The sequence below is a fragment of the Colius striatus genome, chromosome Z, assembly GCF_028858725.1.
Source record: "Colius striatus isolate bColStr4 chromosome Z, bColStr4.1.hap1, whole genome shotgun sequence".
Classification (NCBI taxonomy): domain Eukaryota; kingdom Metazoa; phylum Chordata; class Aves; order Coliiformes; family Coliidae; genus Colius; species Colius striatus.
In genome coordinates, this window is record NC_084790.1 from 41,809,420 (window position 1) to 41,829,338 (window position 19,919).

General features: G+C 37.4%; 1 protein-coding gene across 1 annotated transcript in view; it reads left to right on the forward strand.

Annotated features, from left to right (window-relative positions):
* The window catches only part of ITGA1 (integrin subunit alpha 1), an 81,944-nt gene that overhangs the window by 27,273 nt on the left and 34,752 nt on the right, over positions 1 to 19,919 (forward strand). Inside the window, exons 2-9 of the mRNA XM_062017452.1 lie at positions 958 to 1,078; positions 4,114 to 4,226; positions 5,163 to 5,251; positions 5,344 to 5,458; positions 6,099 to 6,226; positions 12,264 to 12,412; positions 13,669 to 13,819; positions 16,934 to 17,099. Coding sequence (XP_061873436.1) covers positions 958 to 1,078; positions 4,114 to 4,226; positions 5,163 to 5,251; positions 5,344 to 5,458; positions 6,099 to 6,226; positions 12,264 to 12,412; positions 13,669 to 13,819; positions 16,934 to 17,099 — 1,032 coding nt within the window. The remainder of the gene's footprint in view (positions 1 to 957; positions 1,079 to 4,113; positions 4,227 to 5,162; positions 5,252 to 5,343; positions 5,459 to 6,098; positions 6,227 to 12,263; positions 12,413 to 13,668; positions 13,820 to 16,933; positions 17,100 to 19,919) is intronic.

The following is a 19,919-nucleotide window of genomic DNA, read 5'->3' on the forward strand; positions in this document are numbered from 1 at the left end:
AAATAAAGGAAAGATAAATAGCATCATTTTTATATATAAATAGTAATTTTGGCTTCTTAATAAGCCTCATGGTGTATTATGATTATGAATTCAAGCTTGAGTTTTCACTATATATAACAATTTTCTGAAACTTACCATACAGTCATATTCTGACAGTATTTTTCCAATGATAATCACTGAGCTTTAGGATATAGGAACTCATTCTGAAAAAACATCTGCCTTCATGACTCATTTCATCATAGTCCAACACCATCATTGGAATGCAACTTTTTCTAAGTTGATAAATGTTGGGTTTCTGCAAATAGTCACATGCAGGTAGTTTTGTGATAACAATGTCTAGTTGCAATAAAAATTTATTCTGTTCTTTTCCAAATGTGAAAGGTTCACAGGTGCTCTAGAATAGAATCAAGAAAAAACTATATGCTTTTTTTTTTTCTCTCTAATATAGATTAAAAATAAAAAGATATGAAAACTTTAACTTGTTCTTTTCCAAAAAATAAAAACAGCTGAAAGCTTTTCCTTGTTCTGTTCCTATGTGTGTCTTTTGCAAACAGTTGAAAATAAGTTAATTCTCAAACTTACAAAAACATTTAGTGCAAAATTGTTACATTAGAAATGTGTTGAGCTAAAGGGAATAAAAATAACATAAAAGTTACTTACTATTGAAGGCAGTAGTATTTTATTTAATGCTAATTGAATTGAGATTTACCAATGAGTGATTGACTTCGCAAAATAGGATTTGGATTAAGAAGTCCAGTTGCTAACATCTTTCTGAATTTAACTTCGTATGTATATGTGAGGAGGTATGTTCTAAATCTCTTACCAGCTGTGATAGCTATACCCAAATGCCAATTTAAACCATTGTCTTGTACCCTCAGTTAAGTAATAACTTGACCTTGATTTTTTAAGTTTTGGGATTTACGTGTGTTGCTACATGTTACTTGTTTTTTTTTAAAGCTTTCTTTCACCTCGTTGGCTCTTCTAATGTTGATGTGAAAAATGCAATGACCTTCAGTGGCCCTCTGGAAGACATGTTTGGCTACACAGTCCAACAGTATGAAAATGAGGAAGGGAAATGGTAAGCTGCTTTTCTTTTCTCAAGTCGAAACAGCAAATTATGAGGTATTCAGTGACTCAGATGATATACTATTATTTGTAGGAATGCCCAGTATGTAAGGGTCAGATTCTGTCAGTCATATTTCTTAAGCTAATGCACAGTCCTAAGGAAATTGGAAAGACTGGGAGGCTGAAAGATGCAAATTTATGTTTATTTCCTCAAAGTCACGAATGAGTTCATGGAGTGGTTAAATTCCGTTGTTGATGGAGCTCAGAAATTTTTGTGGTATGCTTGAGCCCTCTTTTTTCAATTTACTATATAAAATCATCCTCGTGTTAATGTGTTGGCAGTGAAATTGTTCCTGCTTTACCTAACTTAATCTGTGTATTTCACTGATGGGAAGATTTCTCTGTCAAGATATTTCTTGGTTCAGAACTGCACTTTCCCTTTTTTGAGGGCTATTTATGTCTTGCAATTGGTAATCTATCCACATTTGATACTTGAAGCCTCCTCCTTAATGACCTGTCTTTTTCTTCTTTTTCTGTTGAATTAGAAGTTACATTTTTATGCACTTACTATTATCATTGCTTCGTGGTCTTTTGATAAACACCTACTTATGCTTTTCTCTTGCGAAAACAAACTTTGCATGTTAACCACTGGGCTGTAGAACTGAAATAACAATAATAGAGTTGTAAAATCCTGAGATCTCCATCATTCCTTGTTGAGTACTCTGTTATTCGCAGTAATTATTTGACATTCTTGATAAACCTGGGCACTCATGCAGGCATCCTGGATTGGTTGGTGTGTGGCTGCATAACTGCTGAGTCAGGCTGTTCTGCAGTGCTTGAGCAATCCCTCCAACAAGTGACCAGGCTGTCTGACCCTGAGAACCTGTCCACCAACACCGTAGCACTGTGTTCAGCATTAGCCACATTAGCCAGATGAGGTGTTCACAGAAATTAAATTGCAGAGCCCACTTTTGAAAAATGCTAACTCTTTATTGCCATTAGGTAAGTCCTTTTATTTAGGTTGTAGGATGTTTAAATATCCATCTGCATGATGGTCATGAAAGAATAATAGTGACTTTCTTTGAGGTAATTTAGACCTTCAGGAAGTGGTATCCATTCTAGGAGCTGGGATTTTGTGGAGTAAGCTATACTGTTGTAGACTGTCTTGAAACTTTTCAAGAGCAAAGACATTATGAAACTCGTACCATTCTATGGTTGTATGAAATGGTGACTACTCTAGTAGCTAAAGGAAGACAGAAATCTAAGCTAGTGTACTAGATCTGAACATCTCTGAACTCCAGAGCTGTGGTTAAATTGTCAAGCTTTCAAGTTGCTTTCAGCATAGCAGCATTCAGAGCAGGAAATATGTAGGCTGACAGTTAAAAATAGACAAAGCAGCTTTTCGCTGCTTTGTCAACTGCTATAACACTACCTAGATACAATAGATATATCTGTTCAGCAACAAATGTTCTAGGAACTTGACTACATTTGTTCCTCAGTAAAACTTAGGTCCCCCCAAAAAATACCTCATGCAAATACACAAAATAGCTTTTCAAATTGTCTCTCTCTTTTCATGGTACTCGCTCTGAGAAAACAACAGTACAGGGACATGATCCTGCTATTCATTGATAACCTCTCATAGGATATCAAGCACACTCAGCCTCTCTGCAGTTAAATGGAAGTCGGGGATGCATGATTAAAGTGTCTGTTTCTCAGCTAGGGGGTAAAAAATACATCAGTTATAGCATATAGCTTGAACAAGCAGTTGGATCCAGTGTATGCTTGCAGAAATTTATTTTGCTTTAGAATTCAAATTAAAAAAATCATAGAATCATACAATAGTAGGGATTGGGAAGGACTTTCAGAGATATTGATCACAATGAGCTATTTCACTATGGTTTTCTTAGAAGATGGATTATATACTGGGTTTAAATTATCTTTTCTGTCTTTTTAAAATATACTTTTTACCTATTATGTCATTCTGATCAAATATCTTCTGCCTGGACTCATTGATTTACAACTAAAGTTTGAAAGTGCTCTTCACTGTGAAGGCGACGGAGTACTGGACGGGGCTGCCCAGATAGGATGTGGACTCTCCTTCTCTGGGGACATTCAACCCCCACTTGGATGAGTTCCTGTGTGACGTACTCTAGGTGGTCCTGCTCGGGCAGCTGCGTTCGACTAGATGATCTTTAGAGGTCTCTTCCAACCCTTAAGATTCTGTTATTCTGTGATCTTAAGTGCCTAGGAGCAAATCTTACCTTAATGGCAGAATTAAGTGTGCTGGGAATTCTAATTTCATCCAAGTTCTTCCTTACACATTTAAAGGAGCCACTTGTTTTCTACTGCATAATGATGGGCTATTTAGTGTAGCTAATGAAAGTCTGAGAACTAAAACAATATCCACTTCTCAACTATATTGCCTGCTGAAAACTGAATTTAGGAGCAGATGCTAATTTGTGGTGTTTACAAAATACTGTGTACGCATTTTGATTTTTGATTACACCAAATTTTTAGATAAGCATGCACACGGTAAAAATTCTTAACATTTAAAAAATTTGAAATTTTTTTTTTTTTTTTGTAATTAGAGAAAAAATGTGGTTTAGATTGCTGTCTCACATTACCAAAGACTAAATTATTCTTCTGAGTGCTTGTGTGCCTTTCCTTTGCATTGAGTTTCTCAGCATTGAAAATACATTTTCTTCTAAAATGTATTAAAGATCAAGGAGATATTACAGAAAACAGGTATTTCCTGCTGTAAAACTTTTAATATTTGTCATCCACTCACCAGTATTGCTTTTGTTTTCCACTGGAATTTTTTAAAATGTTATTCTCTTGGGCTAACTAGTATATAGGCATATTTCCTTCCTGTGTCCTTATTAAAGCAAAAGCAGAATGGCTGCTTTTGCTTGTATCTGAACTAGTATCAGATACTTTTCTTGCTCTCAATTCTGTACTCCTAGTACCAAGCTTGCTGTAGCTATGCTCTCTCTGACTTTCATGCGTTTTAAGAAAGAAGAAATTTCAGGTAACTTATTTCATTTGCAGGGTACTTATTGGTTCACCATTAGTTGGCCAACCTGAGAAAAGAACAGGAGATGTATACAAATGCCCTATAGGAAAAGACAACCAATCGCCCTGCACAAAACTGAACTTACCAGGTATGAAAGAAAATTGAGCTATTTAATATGGAGGAACAACAGAGGTCAGATCTTAGCAGATTTTTAGCTACTGAATAGACATTGGAATTTTTTTGACAGAGAAAGTTTACTTAGGATTCCAGAGCTAAATGTGAAGGAAGTTGTGTTTTTAACGTCAATAATATTTTTTTTTACATTATTATCCTATGCAAAAACATGCTCATTATTTTAGAATGGGCATTTGTCTTTGTTGTCAAAAGGTTATTACAACTGCTATTAATTGATTGTTGTTGAATGTCCTGGCCAAGAAACCAAAAAGTTTCATGGATTAGCCTTTCCAAAACTCTCTATAGCCAACAAAAGCCTTCATAATGACACCAATTATCTTTTGGTGAGAGTCTAATTAGCCAGAACTAGACTGATGCATCTTAATAGAGAGAAATATTTATAATTTTCTTGCACATGTTAAGAGATGTACAGAGGAAGAGGCTTCCTATTAATATGAATTGCACTAAATACACCTGTTGCAGGATATTTTTTGTCTCTTTTTTTCTCTTGAGGACCTGAATGTCAGTAGCATAGAATAACCATAACAAATATAAAAGCTGTTAAGTCATTTATAACAGGACAGGGTGAAAAATCAGTATTTGTTTTCTGGTTAACAAAACTATGTGAACAATTATCTCTTGCTTTCATTATGCTGTTATTTTTACTTTTTTTTTTCTTTTTTTACGGTTCAAGAAAACTATTTGAGACAGCAACCCAGACAAATTTCTGGGATAAAAGCCAGTCTCAGGAATTTTTCATGATTGTTGCAATTGAAGGGGGAGGAAGGGTGCTAAAATATTTCATGAAACCAGTGTCAGTCTGGGTTTTATTTTAGAATCTGGAAGGGATATATACTTAAACATTCTGTTTTCATGTTCTCAAATACTTAACATTTTAATCTATTTATAGCTGCTACTTCAGTTCCTAACGTTGTGGAAGTAAAAGAAAACATGACTCTTGGAACAACCTTAGTGACTAACCCAAAAGGAGGCTTTCTGGTAAGAAAGGACTTTCTGTCAATTTTAAAACAAGTCTGTTTTTTCCTCAGGTACTATAACAAAAACGTTTCTTCTCTTTTCGTCTTTTAAAGGCATGTGGACCACTCTATGCTTATAAATGTGGACGTTTACATTACACAACTGGAGTTTGCTCTAATGTCAGCTCAACTTTTGAAACTATTGAGGCAATTGCTCCTTCTGTGCAAGGTATGCATGCCACAGCAATTCTCTTGCGTGTCCAAAAATACTAAGTGCTAAACAATACAAATGTATACACATAGGCATACCAAATAAAATGAACAGCTTAACTTAGCTACCAGCATTACCAAGTTAAGTAAATGTTTTCATTGTCCGTATATAACCTAAATTCTTGCCACTTTTGGAATCTAGCTTGGTATAAACAACCATTAGAGTGCTATGTAACATCCAAACACAGTTGCTAAAAATAGTTTCTTATGTGTTTTACTTATGGCCAAAATATTTTTTAAATAGTGATGGCATGTTAAGACCTAATACAAACCCAATTTAGTAATATAGATAAATAGCACAAAGATCTTTTCCTTTGGAAAAGTTGAAGAGAAACAGAGGGACACTGAAGAAGGCGGGGGTCACTGATAAATACTTCAGCTATGTGATCTTCTAATCCCATTCTTAAATTTTCTGCTTACAAGAGATTGCCCTGCCGATAAAGGGAACACAAACCATGTAAAATGCAGTGCAAAAGCTGACAAATGACAATTGGCATCAAACATGTCAGTTCAGCTCAGTAATCACAAAAGTTATTGGAGCTGTGAGATACAGTTGATCCTTGTTAACATTAATTCTTATCTGGCAATTTGTGTTGCAGAGTGTAAAACCCAGTTGGATATTGTCATAGTCCTTGATGGGTCCAACAGCATTTATCCATGGGAGAGTGTCACAGCCTTCCTAAACAGCCTTCTCAGAAACATGGATATCGGTCCTCAGCAAACACAGGTAATGGTGGATATTTATGGTTGTTTAATTTATAAGGGGGAAAAAAAAGACATTAATAAGAAATGGGATGAGAGCATCATCTATGTAGCTCTTTAATCTGGCGAACTTAAAGCAACAGGGTACTAAACCAAACTAGCTGAAACAACAACTAAGTTAGTATGTGCTGCCAAGCAGTTGATGTCATGGAGGCTCTCCGTCCCCACACCACTTAGGCAGTCTGAAGAAACCAACTTTCTAATGTAGGGGCAGAAGTTAAGTACATTAAGTGAGGCTGTCTGAGCATTGCCCTTTCCCACTTCCTTCCTCTGCCCAGCCACTTCTTTTGTACTTCATAGCGTAAAGGTCACTTCTGCTTCTCTGAGGCTTATGAACATGGTTCACATAGCCTTTGATTATGAGTTTTTTGGAGCTGCTTTTAGTATTTTTTACTATGTAGCATTGAGCCGACAGCTTTTAAACATTTGAGATCATAATTAACGAGTGGCTGTTAAGCTGCATGTTATTAATGGCAGAAGCTGCATTTATATAATAAGTGGAGAGAGCCAAATTCCCAGCTGCAATAAATCAGCACAGTTCTTCCAGAATTAACAAAGGTACAACCAATTTCCACAGCTATAAGGACCTGACATATGCTTCATAGTCTACTGAATATTGTGTAAATAGCAATTCCAGCAGAACTCAGTGAAGGTCGAAACATGGATACTGGAATACATTTTAACACAGAAAGCTTGATAAACAGCAACAGGAGAAACTGGATCTTTTCACTTCTCCCTGTTTCCTCTCCCAAAATCAAACATTTTCTGAGATCCTGTGTAAAATTTTATACGCTGCAGGCCATACTTAGATTTTTTGCTGCTTCCATTTAGCTCATAACATTAAGCGTCTGCGTTCACAAATGAGACTGTGAGAAGGTGTAAAGAATACTTTTATCTGCAGAGGGTATCCTGGTCATTTTCCAAGTTACTTGGGGGTTATGAGTTACCACCCAACTCCCCTGTTGGCTGTACTGACAAAATTATTGCTTATAACTTTTCAACTTTACAATCGTGTCCTGTTATTTTAAACACTCTGCTCTTCCAGATATTATGAAGAAGAAAGAAAAACACTTTATCAAATTTAACAAAAAGGACAAAAAAAAAGCTCTTACATATTCCTTAAGCTGATGATTACTCAAACTTTACCATCTTGGGAAAATACTTAAACCTGAACTTCCCAGTACAGGGCAATGAGTGTATGGAAATCATCACTACCTTCTTCTCAAACAGCTGCATGGGAATAGTACACAGCACAATCAACTCTAGTGCACTCTCGCTCCTTTCCTCTCCCTGCAATTCCCAAATTTTTACATCGCCACACCTCTGTTATGTTTGGGTTTTGTAATCCTGCCTTGTCTGCGCAGCTCAACTTGTGCACAAAATGTGCCTTGCTGGCCTGCACTCCAGCAGCCTGCCATCTCCACCTACAAAATCCATTCTACTCCCAGTTTGGCACAGCTAGCCCTCTTCTCACATGTGCACTTAGTCACTTGAGAATGTCAGCTTTGGCATCTGGTTACTACACAGCAGAAACATTTGAGAGGGAGATAAGAATGGGATAAGGAGGAGAAGGGCTTAAAATATGGAAATATAAGCAAAGAGCTAGGGGGTATTTTCTTGATGCCTATTGCTTTCCCTCCGCTCTCCAGATGTATCCCGTCTCTTTCCTCTCCTCTGAGCTCCCTTCTTGGGAACCCTGGCACAGCCATAGGTAGTAATGAGTTTCTACTGTGTCCTCCACCCACACTGTCTCATTTCTCAGAAGCTATGTTTAAATGACTTGAATGAGGAACAGGAGAAACAACAGAGCAGGATTATTTCTCTCCTCTCCTGTGGGAACATAGAATAGAAATACAGGAAGAATTATTTACTTTCTGTACATTTAAATTGAGTTTTCCACATTTATCTTTTAGGGGTTGTTGAGTACATAGAAATCGGTGGACTTTCACTGACTTCAGACTATTTTCCTCTTACATGGGAAAGGAATGAAGTGATTACTGAAAAACTCCTTAGCAGCTTGGGTGTGGCTTGTTCAAAACTATTTTGATTACAGATTTGCAAGATTTTTTTTTTCCACTTACTGTCTCCATGAACAATGGTCATTAGGTCTGTGACAAGTCAGAAGAGAAATTTCTAAATGTCCGTTGTTTGGTAAATTTGAAAGTGAAAGACAGAATATTCAGATGCAAAATGCCAAAGTTTATGATATAATTTTTTTTCAGAAGTATTTCCTTCCTTTCCTCTTTCCATTCTCCAGAAAATCTAAATACCATAGTGATGGTTAAGTGCAATATCCTGAGCTTAGGGATAAAAGAAGATAAAGCGAAAGTGATGATAGAAAAGTGAAAAGGAAGAAGGAATTAAATGAAAAAAAAATGGTACAAGTAGGACAAAAATATTTCTCCTGGTCTTATTCCACATTTTCATGTAGCTGCAAAGCAACATATTTTTTTTCTTCCTATTTTAACTTTTGTAGAGAAGATCATCTTTTCAATACAAGAGTGTGTTTTTTACTCCTTTAGATAGGAGCAACATTCTGTGGTAGAAGAATATCAAAAGGGAAAGCAGAATACTTTGATATGTTCATTTCCAGCTTCAAAGATATGTTGGAATGCCCTTCAGAAATTTTCAGACAGGTTTTATTTCTCCATTAATTTATAACACAGGCAGTTACAGGTGTTTGGCCTGTACCTCATTAAATCTTCATAGAGACTGCATCAGTCGACTAGTAAGTCACATCATGTCATATCTTCTCATGCATTTTACCTCCAAAAGTAAAGTATCTTAAAGAGGTATTAAAAATATGCAGGATGAAGAAAGATCTTTCCAACAGTTTACAAGTAACTTCCGTCTAAGTCCCTGGAAGCAAACAACAGTAGCAGAATTAATTCAGCTTTGCTTTGATTCGGGTATCTTTAGCAAGCTCACCATACAATAATTCCTGCTTTTTCAGATATTTATGATTTTCCTCCATATCCCAGGGGTGAAAATCCTAGAATATTGTTTCCATGTACTTTTTGGTTTACTTTTTTTTTTTGTTGTTGTTTTATTGTTGTTTCTTTTCACAAACAGATTAGCTTAATAATTTATTGGGAGAGCCAGAATATACTTTCCAACTAAGAAGCTGTATTTACTTACAGAAAAACAGTAACTAATTGCCCTCAGAAATATGCCAAAGTAGAACAGTCCTTCACTTGCCTGTTCTCTTGTACAACAGTTTTTCCCAGGAACTGAGGACAATTAAAGAATTATTCCCTTGTGTAATATAAAAGCCATGGAATGCTAGGGAAGGGAACATAAACTTAGGCATTACAAAGATGTTCAGTAGATTATAGTCAGTAATGGTGGGAAAAATATTAGATTTTCTGGAGTAGAGCAGAAATACATCCCTCTATGTAGTAGCATTTTCCTGACTTAAACAAGCAAAGGAAAACATACAACACTTGCAAGCATCATTCTTAGGAGCTTGATGAAGTTTTGCAGTTTCAACAGGCTTGTCCTATAATGACACATTTGCATAATTTATAGTTTTCCATCAGATTAAAAGGCTGTAAAAGATCAAAACTTCCTTGCTATCTAGTAGAAAATTATTCTAATTTTACAAGGCGGATTTGCTTCTGTGATCCTGTAGGAGACTAGGACATGCAGCCTAGTAGTATTTTTTCAATTCTGAATGGGAAGATTTCATTATCCTTTTATGAGGAACGGCTCATATTTGATTCTGTGAAATATGTAGAACATGGTAGCCAATGTTTTCAAAGCTAGTGCAAAGGAGGGGTCCCACAGAACAATTGTATCCCATAAGATAACCACATGCCCCCCTTCCTTCCTGATTTACAAACTGTGCAACACAGTTGAGTTTTCCAGACTCAGATGTTCTTCCCATTCACTTCCTGAGAAGGAAATGCTCAGAATGTTTACTTGCTGTGATCATGGACAGTGTTTCCTTTCAAATAGGAAATGATACAACCTAATGTCAGCCTGTAGTCTTTTTTAGGAAAACAACACCACCAGCATGGACCTCTAGAATCATGAAAGACTGGCAGATACTTTTCAGACTGGCAGCAGTCAATAGTTGATTTAATCTCTGATGCCAATAAAATCCTCAAAGCTGCAGATAAGGATCCCGTGAATCCACAGCAGTGGTCTCCCTGGAATACAATAGTCTGGCTACACTTGAGCATAGTCCTGGAATAATGCACTTCTGCTCCAAAACAAATATAATTAAAACCTCTAGTTAACGGTAGTCCTTTTAAATTACTAACAGCATCCTGTTCAGATTATGCTGTATGTCATTTTAGATGCTTGCCACAAAATAGTTGCCTTGGAAGAAACAGGTTAAAAATTTTGTCTTCATTTTGAGATGTAATTGGTGGCACATGGCTTCTCTGAGTAGTAACATAGTATGTGCCCCAGCCTTTTGTGTAAACACTGTAGGATTAATAGGCTGCTGCTCATGAGAACATAGGTGCTGTCAGCTGCAGGTGGAAGAGGGCATGCCTCTGAGAATTAAAATACCATGAAAGGAAGCAACCTGTCCTAACTTTGAAGTTATGTCAGTTCTTCCAGATTTGATTGTATTTTCAAAAGGATATAATACTGGTGTTTACTATCAAATTTTTATCCAACTCTGGCCTTTCTGTTAAGAGCAAAAATACATTGCAGGCTATAAGAGGATATTAAAGTACCTGAAAAAGCACCTATGAAGCAATAGCAAAGTCCATACTAAGCAATTTCTAAAATAATATGATGGCATAAACATCCCAGAGGTCTCATTGATCTGCAGTACCTAAATGCTAGAGTGCTTTTAATAATGAATGAGACATAAATGCCATGTAATACTGCATTATACTAAATAACACCTATAAATTGCCACGTGTGACATAAAATTGAAATATACTAATGGAACATTGTGTGTATTCTTCCCAGTAAAAGCTGTCAGGAACCTCCCAAAACATTAGAAGTGACAGAGGTGAATGAGAGAAGTCAATTAATATTTAAGAATATTCCTTGTCAATTTATTTCATGGGGTTTTTTTGCAACAGATTCCCACTTTTGGTTGGGTTCCGATCCCATGTGTTGATTTTTCTCACAAAGTCTCATCCTCATGAGATCATCTAGAGTCTTTCCATAACTTTTCTCAGAGAAGCAATCCTTTTATTCATGTTGTTGCCTCTGGCACTTGTCAGGTGCCTTTATTTGCCTTACTACAAACAGAGAGGACAGCCATGTCATGGATTGCCATTCAGTCTTCATCAAAAAAAGAGTTCTCGCATCTTTCTCACCCTGAGGGCCTAAATTTGTCATTGCAGTGCTGTTTCTAGGCTAGGTATTGGATAAATAGGCTAGGTATTGGATAAATAATCTATCATACAATCATAGAACAGTTTGGGTTGGAAGGCACCTTAAAGATCATCTGGGTCCAACTCTCTTGGCATTGGCAGAGGCACCTCCCACTAAACTAGGTTGTTCAAAGCCTCATCCAACCTGACCTTGAACACTTCCAGGGTTGAGGCATCCACAACCTGTCTAGGCCACCTTTTCGAGTGCCTCTCTACCCTCACAGGGAAGCACTTCTTTTTAATATCTTATCTAAATATTTGGATGGAATAAAGAGAGTTGTGAGTGAATTAGGGCCTCATGCTACAAGAAAAACTATTTTGAGAAGTTTTGATTAGCAGTTAGGGCATTGATCTGCCTTGCCCTAGAGGAGTGCAGAGTTGCAACACATATTGCCAGAAGTAATACCAGGAGAGGCAAAGACTTGAGCTTCTGTCTTTGTTTCTCTTTTAAGTAAAAACAATGTAGACATTCCAAAATGTTTCATGAGATTGTCTTCTAGCCAGTCTTGCTCAAATGCTTATAGGTGTTACATATTGAGGAAAAAGAAGAGAGTTCAATTCTTTTGCTGTCTCTAGGTACAAATGGGCATTTACTCCACTTCAAGAGACACAGATATTTTCTTTAAAGTTGGTAGATTTTTACAATGAGCTGTGTTTCAGGTTGGAGTTGTTCAATACGGACAGACTGTAGTCCATGAGTTTTTCCTAAATACGTACTCAACAACAGAAGATGTGATGGCTGCAGCCAGAAGAATACGCCAGAGAGGTGGCACGCAAACTATGACTGCCTTGGGAATAGATACGGCAAGGTATGCTCACAAAACACTGTCCTATATGTGGTAGAAACAAATATAAATAGGTATGGTGATGAATCTGATTGTATAAATTAAAAATATGGTATGGCTGACATCTGACTTATTTTAGCTAAACAGACAAAAACTAGGAGGCGTGTGGATAAACAGAGTCTGGTGTATATGGAAGAGCAGTTGTATATGGGAATCCTGGAAGGGCAGCTGTCTCTTGAATGGAGGAAATAGAGAAAGAGACATGTTGTAGTCCTAACCAAAGGGCTGACAAGAATTCATGTCCACACAGAGCAGGTAGAAACTGTGTGTGTACAAGGATAAGGGAAATTAAGTTCTTCAGAGAAAATAGAACATTTTAATTTGTCTTAATTCTGAATTTAAGATTGTTACAGGCCTTGGACCCACACTTGTCAGAAAGCCTAGAAATTTTGTGTCTGAAATCTCTGAAGCTGGTCATTGGGAGATCTGTTAAAGATCTCTTGTACCAACAGCATAATTTATAAATGCTTTCTTTAGGAGAAAATAGAAATTCAACTTTTGTAGAACAGATAGTAAATACAAAATCTCTCAGACATTTTGAAACCATACATTGTTGTCCTCATATCTTTTTTACGTGATTTTTCTGACATAACAGTACACCTTTATTCCATAAAAGATTGCATTTTCCCATTCCAAAGAACCTTTCAGAGAGACTCTTTTCAGAGTCTGGGTGAGCAGCAGTCCAAAATTTCTGTTTGTCCATCTGCAGCTGTAGAATTCAACTGATCACCACCACCTGCCTTTGCTTACCTGTAACCTACTTCTGCCACATCCCCAACACCCATTTTCACTGTAGATATGCTGGGGTGTGAGGGTAGCTGAGTAAATGTTTGACCACTTAAGTGCTGTTGTAGGGTGGAAATAGGTGGGATTTTTGTATGTAGGTTTCGCATCAGGGATGTTGTTTGGGTTTTTTTTAAGCTGCCAAGAGCTGTTTTAAGGCGTCAGAAATTTACTGTAGACGGGAAGGATTTTTTACTATCCAACATTTCATTTTCTGCTCTTGCTCTCAGTGAATACTGAATGAGTACTCGTGAAACTCTTTGGCCATGAACTGTCATGTTCTGGTTGTTGTTTGTATCTGGTTGTGGTCAATATTAATCTCCTGTTCCTGCTTTTGGTTAATATAAAGTCTCTTAGTTTATGGTTGACTATGCAAATATGATGCATGTGCTAAATGCTGACATTGCCTTTCTCTGAATGCTTTATGCTCCCTTTAGGGAAGAGGCTTTTATTGAAGCTCATGGCGCACGAAGAGGAGTGCAAAAAGTAATGGTTATTGTGACTGATGGGGAATCACATGACAACTACAGATTAAAAGAAGTGATTGATGATTGTGAAGATGAAAACATTCAGAGATTTGCTATTGCTGTAAGTGAAATTTAATGAGAAAATTCAGAATCTTAAAGGCATGTTTCATCTTTCAAACATAATTTCTGTTTAAAAATACATTTCATAAGCTTTTTTCAATCTTTATGGAAATGTAATCATCTCAGAGATGGAAAAAAGAAAGAAGTTGCAAAAATGATAACTTGCTTTCTGATTTTATCAAACATAAGAAATCAATCTGTCTCTTTTCCTAATGATGATAGGTGTGTATGCATGTGAAGAAAAAAGAGAATGAGTTTGAGGGACAGTACAAAATCAGATCCTTTTTCTTGAGAACAATATTGAACAAAGTACATTAGTTCAAATCTTTTGAGTAAACTCTGTAGGCACATTATGTACTTCAAAAAAATCCACAAATATAAACCATCAACAAAAGGTTTATTTTGGCTGTTCTGTGTGCTGACATTGTACAGTTGTCATTTTCATGTTGAGAGAACATAGTAAATAAATGAGAGGGTGAACATGAGGTTAACACGTATCAAGAAATATTGAAACATTAATAAGTTGGTGTTTTGAAGGTATGTTGGATTGTTGCTTCTCCATTCCTATCTTTCTTTGTTTTGGTACAGTAAGGTGAAATGGAACCATACAACCTTAAAATCACAGAATCATAGAATGGTTGAGGTTGGAAGGGACCTCTAGAGACCATCCAGTCCCTCTCCCTGATAAAGCAGGTTCCCCTCAATTAGGTCACTCAGGAATGTGTCCAGGTGGGTTTGGAAACCTCCAGAGAAGGAGACTCCGCAACCTCCCCGGGCAGCCTGTGCCAGGGCTCCCTCAATCTCACAGCAAAAAAGGTTTTCCTCATGTTCAAGTGGAACTACCTGCATTCCAGCTTGTGCGTCTTACCACCTGTCCTATTGCTGGACACTACAAAAAAAAGTGTTACTCCATCCTCTTGATTTCCACCCTTTAGGTATTCATAACTCTTGATAAGGTCACCTCAGTCTCACTCTTCTCCATGCTAAACATCCCCAGGTCCAACAGCCTTTCCCCTGACAAGAGAAATGTTCAAGTCCCGTGATTATCTTGGTAGCCCTCCACTGGACTCTACAGAAGTTCCCCATCCCCATCTGCAGAGACCTGGGAGTCCTGATTGATAATAAACTAAACATGAGCCAGCAATGTACCCTCATGGCCAATAAGGCCAATGGCATCCTGGGATGCATCAAGAAGAGTGTAGCCAGCAGGTTAAGGGAGATTCTGCCCTGGTGAGGCCTCATCTGGAGTACTGTGTCCAGTTCTGGGTTCCTCAGCTCAAGAGGGACAGAGAACTTCTGGAGAGAGTCCAGCGCAGGGCCACCAAGATGATCAGGGGAATGGAACATCTTTCATACTAGGAAAGGCTGCGGGAACTGGGGCTGTTTAGTCTGGAGGAGACCAAGGGGGATCTTATTAGCATTTACAAATATCTAAATGGTGCGTGTCAGGAGGTTGGGGCATCCCTTTTTTCTATACTAGCTAGCAACAGGACGAAGGGTAATGGGATGAAGCTGGAACACAAAAAGTTCCACTTAAATATAAGAAAAACCGATTTCACTTGGAGAGTGAGGGAGCCCTGGCACAGGCTGCCCAGAGAGGTTGTGGAGTCTCCTTCTTTGGAGGTCTTCAAGACACACCTGGATATGTTCCTATGTGACCTGATCTAGATGAACCTGCTTCTGTAGGGGAGTTGGACTGGATGATCTCTAAAGGTCCCCTCCAACCCCTACCATTCTATAATTCTGTGATCCGTCTTGAACTGTAGAGCCCAGAATTGGACACAGGACTCCAGATGAGGCCTCACCAGAGCAGAGGGCAAGATGAACCACCCTTGACCTGCTGTCCACACTTTTCTTAATGCATCCCAGAACGCCATTGGCCATCTTGGCCATGAGGGCACATTGCTGGCTCATGTTCAGTTTATTATCAACCAGGACTCCCAGGTCTCTCTTCACAGAGCTGCCCTCCAGCAGGTCACTCCCAGCCTCTCCTGGTGCATGGGGTTGTTCCTCCCCAGGTACAGGACTCTGCACTTGTCCTTCTTGAACCTCATGAGGTTCCTCTCTGCCCAACTCTAAAGAGAGTAAAGATTTCAAGACAGTCATTTCTCACGACTGGCCCCAGTACCAACCCGTATGGAACCCCACTGGCCACAAGGTCTCCAACTACTCTCAGTATCACTGATCTCTCTTTCTGAGCTCTGTCATTCAGCCAATTCCAGATCCACCTCACCATGCACTCATCCAACCCACACTTCCTGAGCCTTCCTTTGAGGATTTTATGCAAGACAGTGTCAAAGGACTTGTTGGAGTCAAGGTAGACAACATTCACTGCTCTCTCCTCATCTAGTCAGTCAATTATGACATTTTTATGAAAATGACAAGGTAGTTGAAGTCTCCCATGAGGACCAGGACTTGCAATTGTGAGGCAGCTCTTAGTTGTTTGTAGAAGACTCATCCACTTCCTCTTCCAGATCAAATGGCCTGTAATAAACTCCCACAGCAGTATCACCCACATTAGCTGTCTGTTCTCACCCATAAACTTTTAATTCACTCCTCATCCTTGCCTAGGCAAAGTTCAACACATTCCAGTTGGTCTCTCACGTAAATACAAGTGTTTTTATCTGTATTTATAGGGCAGACCTACACATAAAAAAATAATTACTCTATGCCCAATTAACTTGCCTTTAATTTTTTTATATACAATGTTATAAGGAGAATTCACCAGATCTACAGTATCTGTGCAGAAGCCAGTGCAATTGTGTGTTCTGGTTTAGGTGTTGTGGGTTTTTTTGCTAAAGTAAGGCCTACTTCAACAAATCCTAGAACTGTAGAATATATTAGAATATTGTGAAGAAAGGAAAAAACAGACAGTTGGTCACGTTACAACATACAATTGTTTTTTTTGCTATTGTTGATATTTTTGGAAGAAATCTCAAGAGTCCTCACACAGTTTCATTCTCACTGGAAAAGAATGGCTTCAAATCAATTTGAGGAAGGTTTTCACAGAACAAGTTAAGGTTAGATAGGATTTTCCAGTATTTTCTGCCTCAGAGATACCTTTTAAAACAAGTTATAAAATGTATCCCTGACTGTTTTTTCTGATTCTTTTTAGATTCTTGGCAGCTACAGCAGAGGAAATTTAAGTACTGAGAAATTTGTGGAGGAAATAAAATCAATTGCCAGTAAGCCTACTGAAAAGCATTTCTTCAATGTCTCAGATGAATTAGCTCTTGTAACTATTGTTGAAGCACTTGGAGAGAGAATATTTGCCCTGGAAGGTATGACATTATTTAAAATTTTGCTTTATGCCTGCATTACAACTGAAGCAAATAGAAGACTACCTGCTTTTATCTTCTTTTGCAATATACTGTGCTGCATAAAATGTATTATCCAGCTGTTTTTTTCATGCTAATCATAAAAATATTTTACAATAGGCATCACAAACATAGATAATGATGTGAAATATATTCAGATGGGTTAGAGCCTATGGAGCCAATATCCTAGAAGAGTAAGTAGCCATTATTGCTTTAGATGAGGTAAACATGAAATTGCCTTCCTTTAGGCAAAAAAAGCATTGCCAAACCATATTGTGATTACCCCTTGATCACCAGTTCATCTGCCTACACCTTTAGGTTCCTTTTTTGGTAAATTATTAATTACCAGGTATAACTTTGCTGTCCAAGTTAACAGAAACTTGGTGTATAGAATTGACATGATACATTTTTCCTTTGAAAATCTTATAACAGAAGAGTAATTGTCTCATAATTTCTACTTACATTCTCCATCCAAATTTGGTAACACTGTCTAAATCTCTGTTTGTTTCAAGCAGTACTGATAACTGAAGATTGAGTTTGTTGGTTATAAATTAAACTTAACACTCTGAAGGGATTTGTGTCGTACAAAGAAAACATCCATCTATTTGATCTTGCTTATGTCAACATCTCAACTTTCCAAGTTGCTGGAATAGTGTCATTTACAGCTGGAAAGATAATGTTGACTTGAATGTCAAGAAATAGTACAAATATGAGAGAGTATTTTAAAATTTATTTAATCAGAGATATAATTCTCAGACATATTTAGGTAACTTTTTTTACTGTATCTATTAGCCTGATCAAATAGTACTCTTTTTAGTTGCTTACTACTACCTTTTTTTCCTGTTTATATGTTCTTTTTACTTTCTGGAATATTTTGTTTCCTCACTTTTGAAGCAAATTAAACTGGGGACATTTTAATCTCTCTGAAACCCAAAGTTTAGCCTACTTAAGCTCATTGAGTACTTCGAAGTTTACCAAATATGAGAATCTTTTGTTAAGTGCCTGTTTACTAGAAAGAACATACAGAAACTGAAAACTTTTGTTTGTCTTCAAAATTGTCTTCAATTTGTATTTTGTACTGCTAGAAAAGTGCCAAAAGTCACTGTCTTTTGTTAGAAGAATAAAATCTGCTTGCTACACCTATTAAATAGAATGGATATAGAATAAAAAGCTAATCAACCTCTAATCTTGACAATACACAAACGATATAAGACCTAATATGACTGAGTTTTTGAATATCTGTGTACTCAAATTCAAGATTTCATGCCATAGCTCAACCCTTTAAAGAACCAGATGCCAATGGAAGAGATGGTTTCACTTTGTCACATTCCACCTTGTCTCATTTAGCAATCAGTGGCCATTAGTTTGGGCTCCTCAGCAAAACAGGGTCAGAGAACTTCTGGAGAGAGTCCAGCACATGGCCACCAAGATGATCAGGGAACTAGAACATCTTTCGTAAGAGGAAAGGCTGCGGGAACTGGGGCTGTTTAGTCTAGAAAAGAGGAGACTGAGAGGAGATCTTATTAATATTTACAAATATCTAAATGGTGGTTTTCAGGAGGTTGGGGAATCCCTTTTTTCTATTGTAGCTAGCAACAGGACAAAGGGTAATGGGATGAAGCTGGAACACAAAAAGTTCCACTTAAATATAAGAAAAAACGATTTCACTGTGAGGGTGAGGGAGCAGTGGCACAGGCTGCCCAGAGGGGTTGTGGAGTCTCCTTCCTTGGAGGTCTTCAGGACCCACCTGGATATGTTCCTATGTGAACTGATCTAGGTTTACCTGCCTTTGCAGGGACATTGGACTAGATGATCTCTAAAGGTCCCTTCCAACCCCTACCATTCTATGTTTCTATGATTCTATGATTATGTAGTGCCTGTCCATCACATGAAACCCCATCCTCCAAATAATGGGCTAAATTGCTCTAACACCCTGCTGGTGGGGAATGCTTTATGTCATGACCTGTAAGCTTTCCATTGACATTTTGTTTGATAGTAATTCATTCCTCTAACCATAAGAAAAAAAATTAGAAAACATTGAACGTTAAACAAAATCTGTATCTTAACAAAATGTCCAAACAAGTGTAGTTATGTTGATGGTGGTAAAATTGATTAAATTGTATAAATGTTTTCTGTTTGTATGATAGTCAGCTCTTGAGGTGACTAATCCTCATCATGATGTCCCTCAGTATTTTAGTAGTTTAAGTATAATGTATCAAGAAGTTCTGCAATAATCCTTGAATTCTGCTTTAATTTTCTGGAAAAGATGCGGTAACAAATATGTGCTTCTTATATATTATTACTTTTTATTTGACATAAACCTATTAAAACTGTTCGGACATTTATGTCTTGGTAACTTTGCCTTGTTTTAATTTTTTATTTTATATAAACTTGGCTGTATTACCAAAAAGATGTATATTTGAAATGAAGAATGTGATAATCCACATCATAAGAGATGAGCTAGGGAATTTCACCACTCCCAATAGGCTTCTTGACTCCAGATTTACAGTAGGAACTCAGAGATACACTAAGACTTTTATTTAAGACTGTGATCTGACACAAGAAATGTTGGCTCCTCCATGTATGAAAGTCCCAGAAATCACGTCATCTGGCTGCAATAGAATCAGTAGAAACTGAAAATAAGATCTATGTGTTTTGTCAAAATAGAAAAGTTGAGTTGCTCCAATGGTTTGGAGCTAGAAGATGCTGACTAAATCAGTTTCTGTTGATTCTTCAGGCATTATTTCCTGTCTCCTTCCAAAGTATTTCGGGGGCAATTCTAGA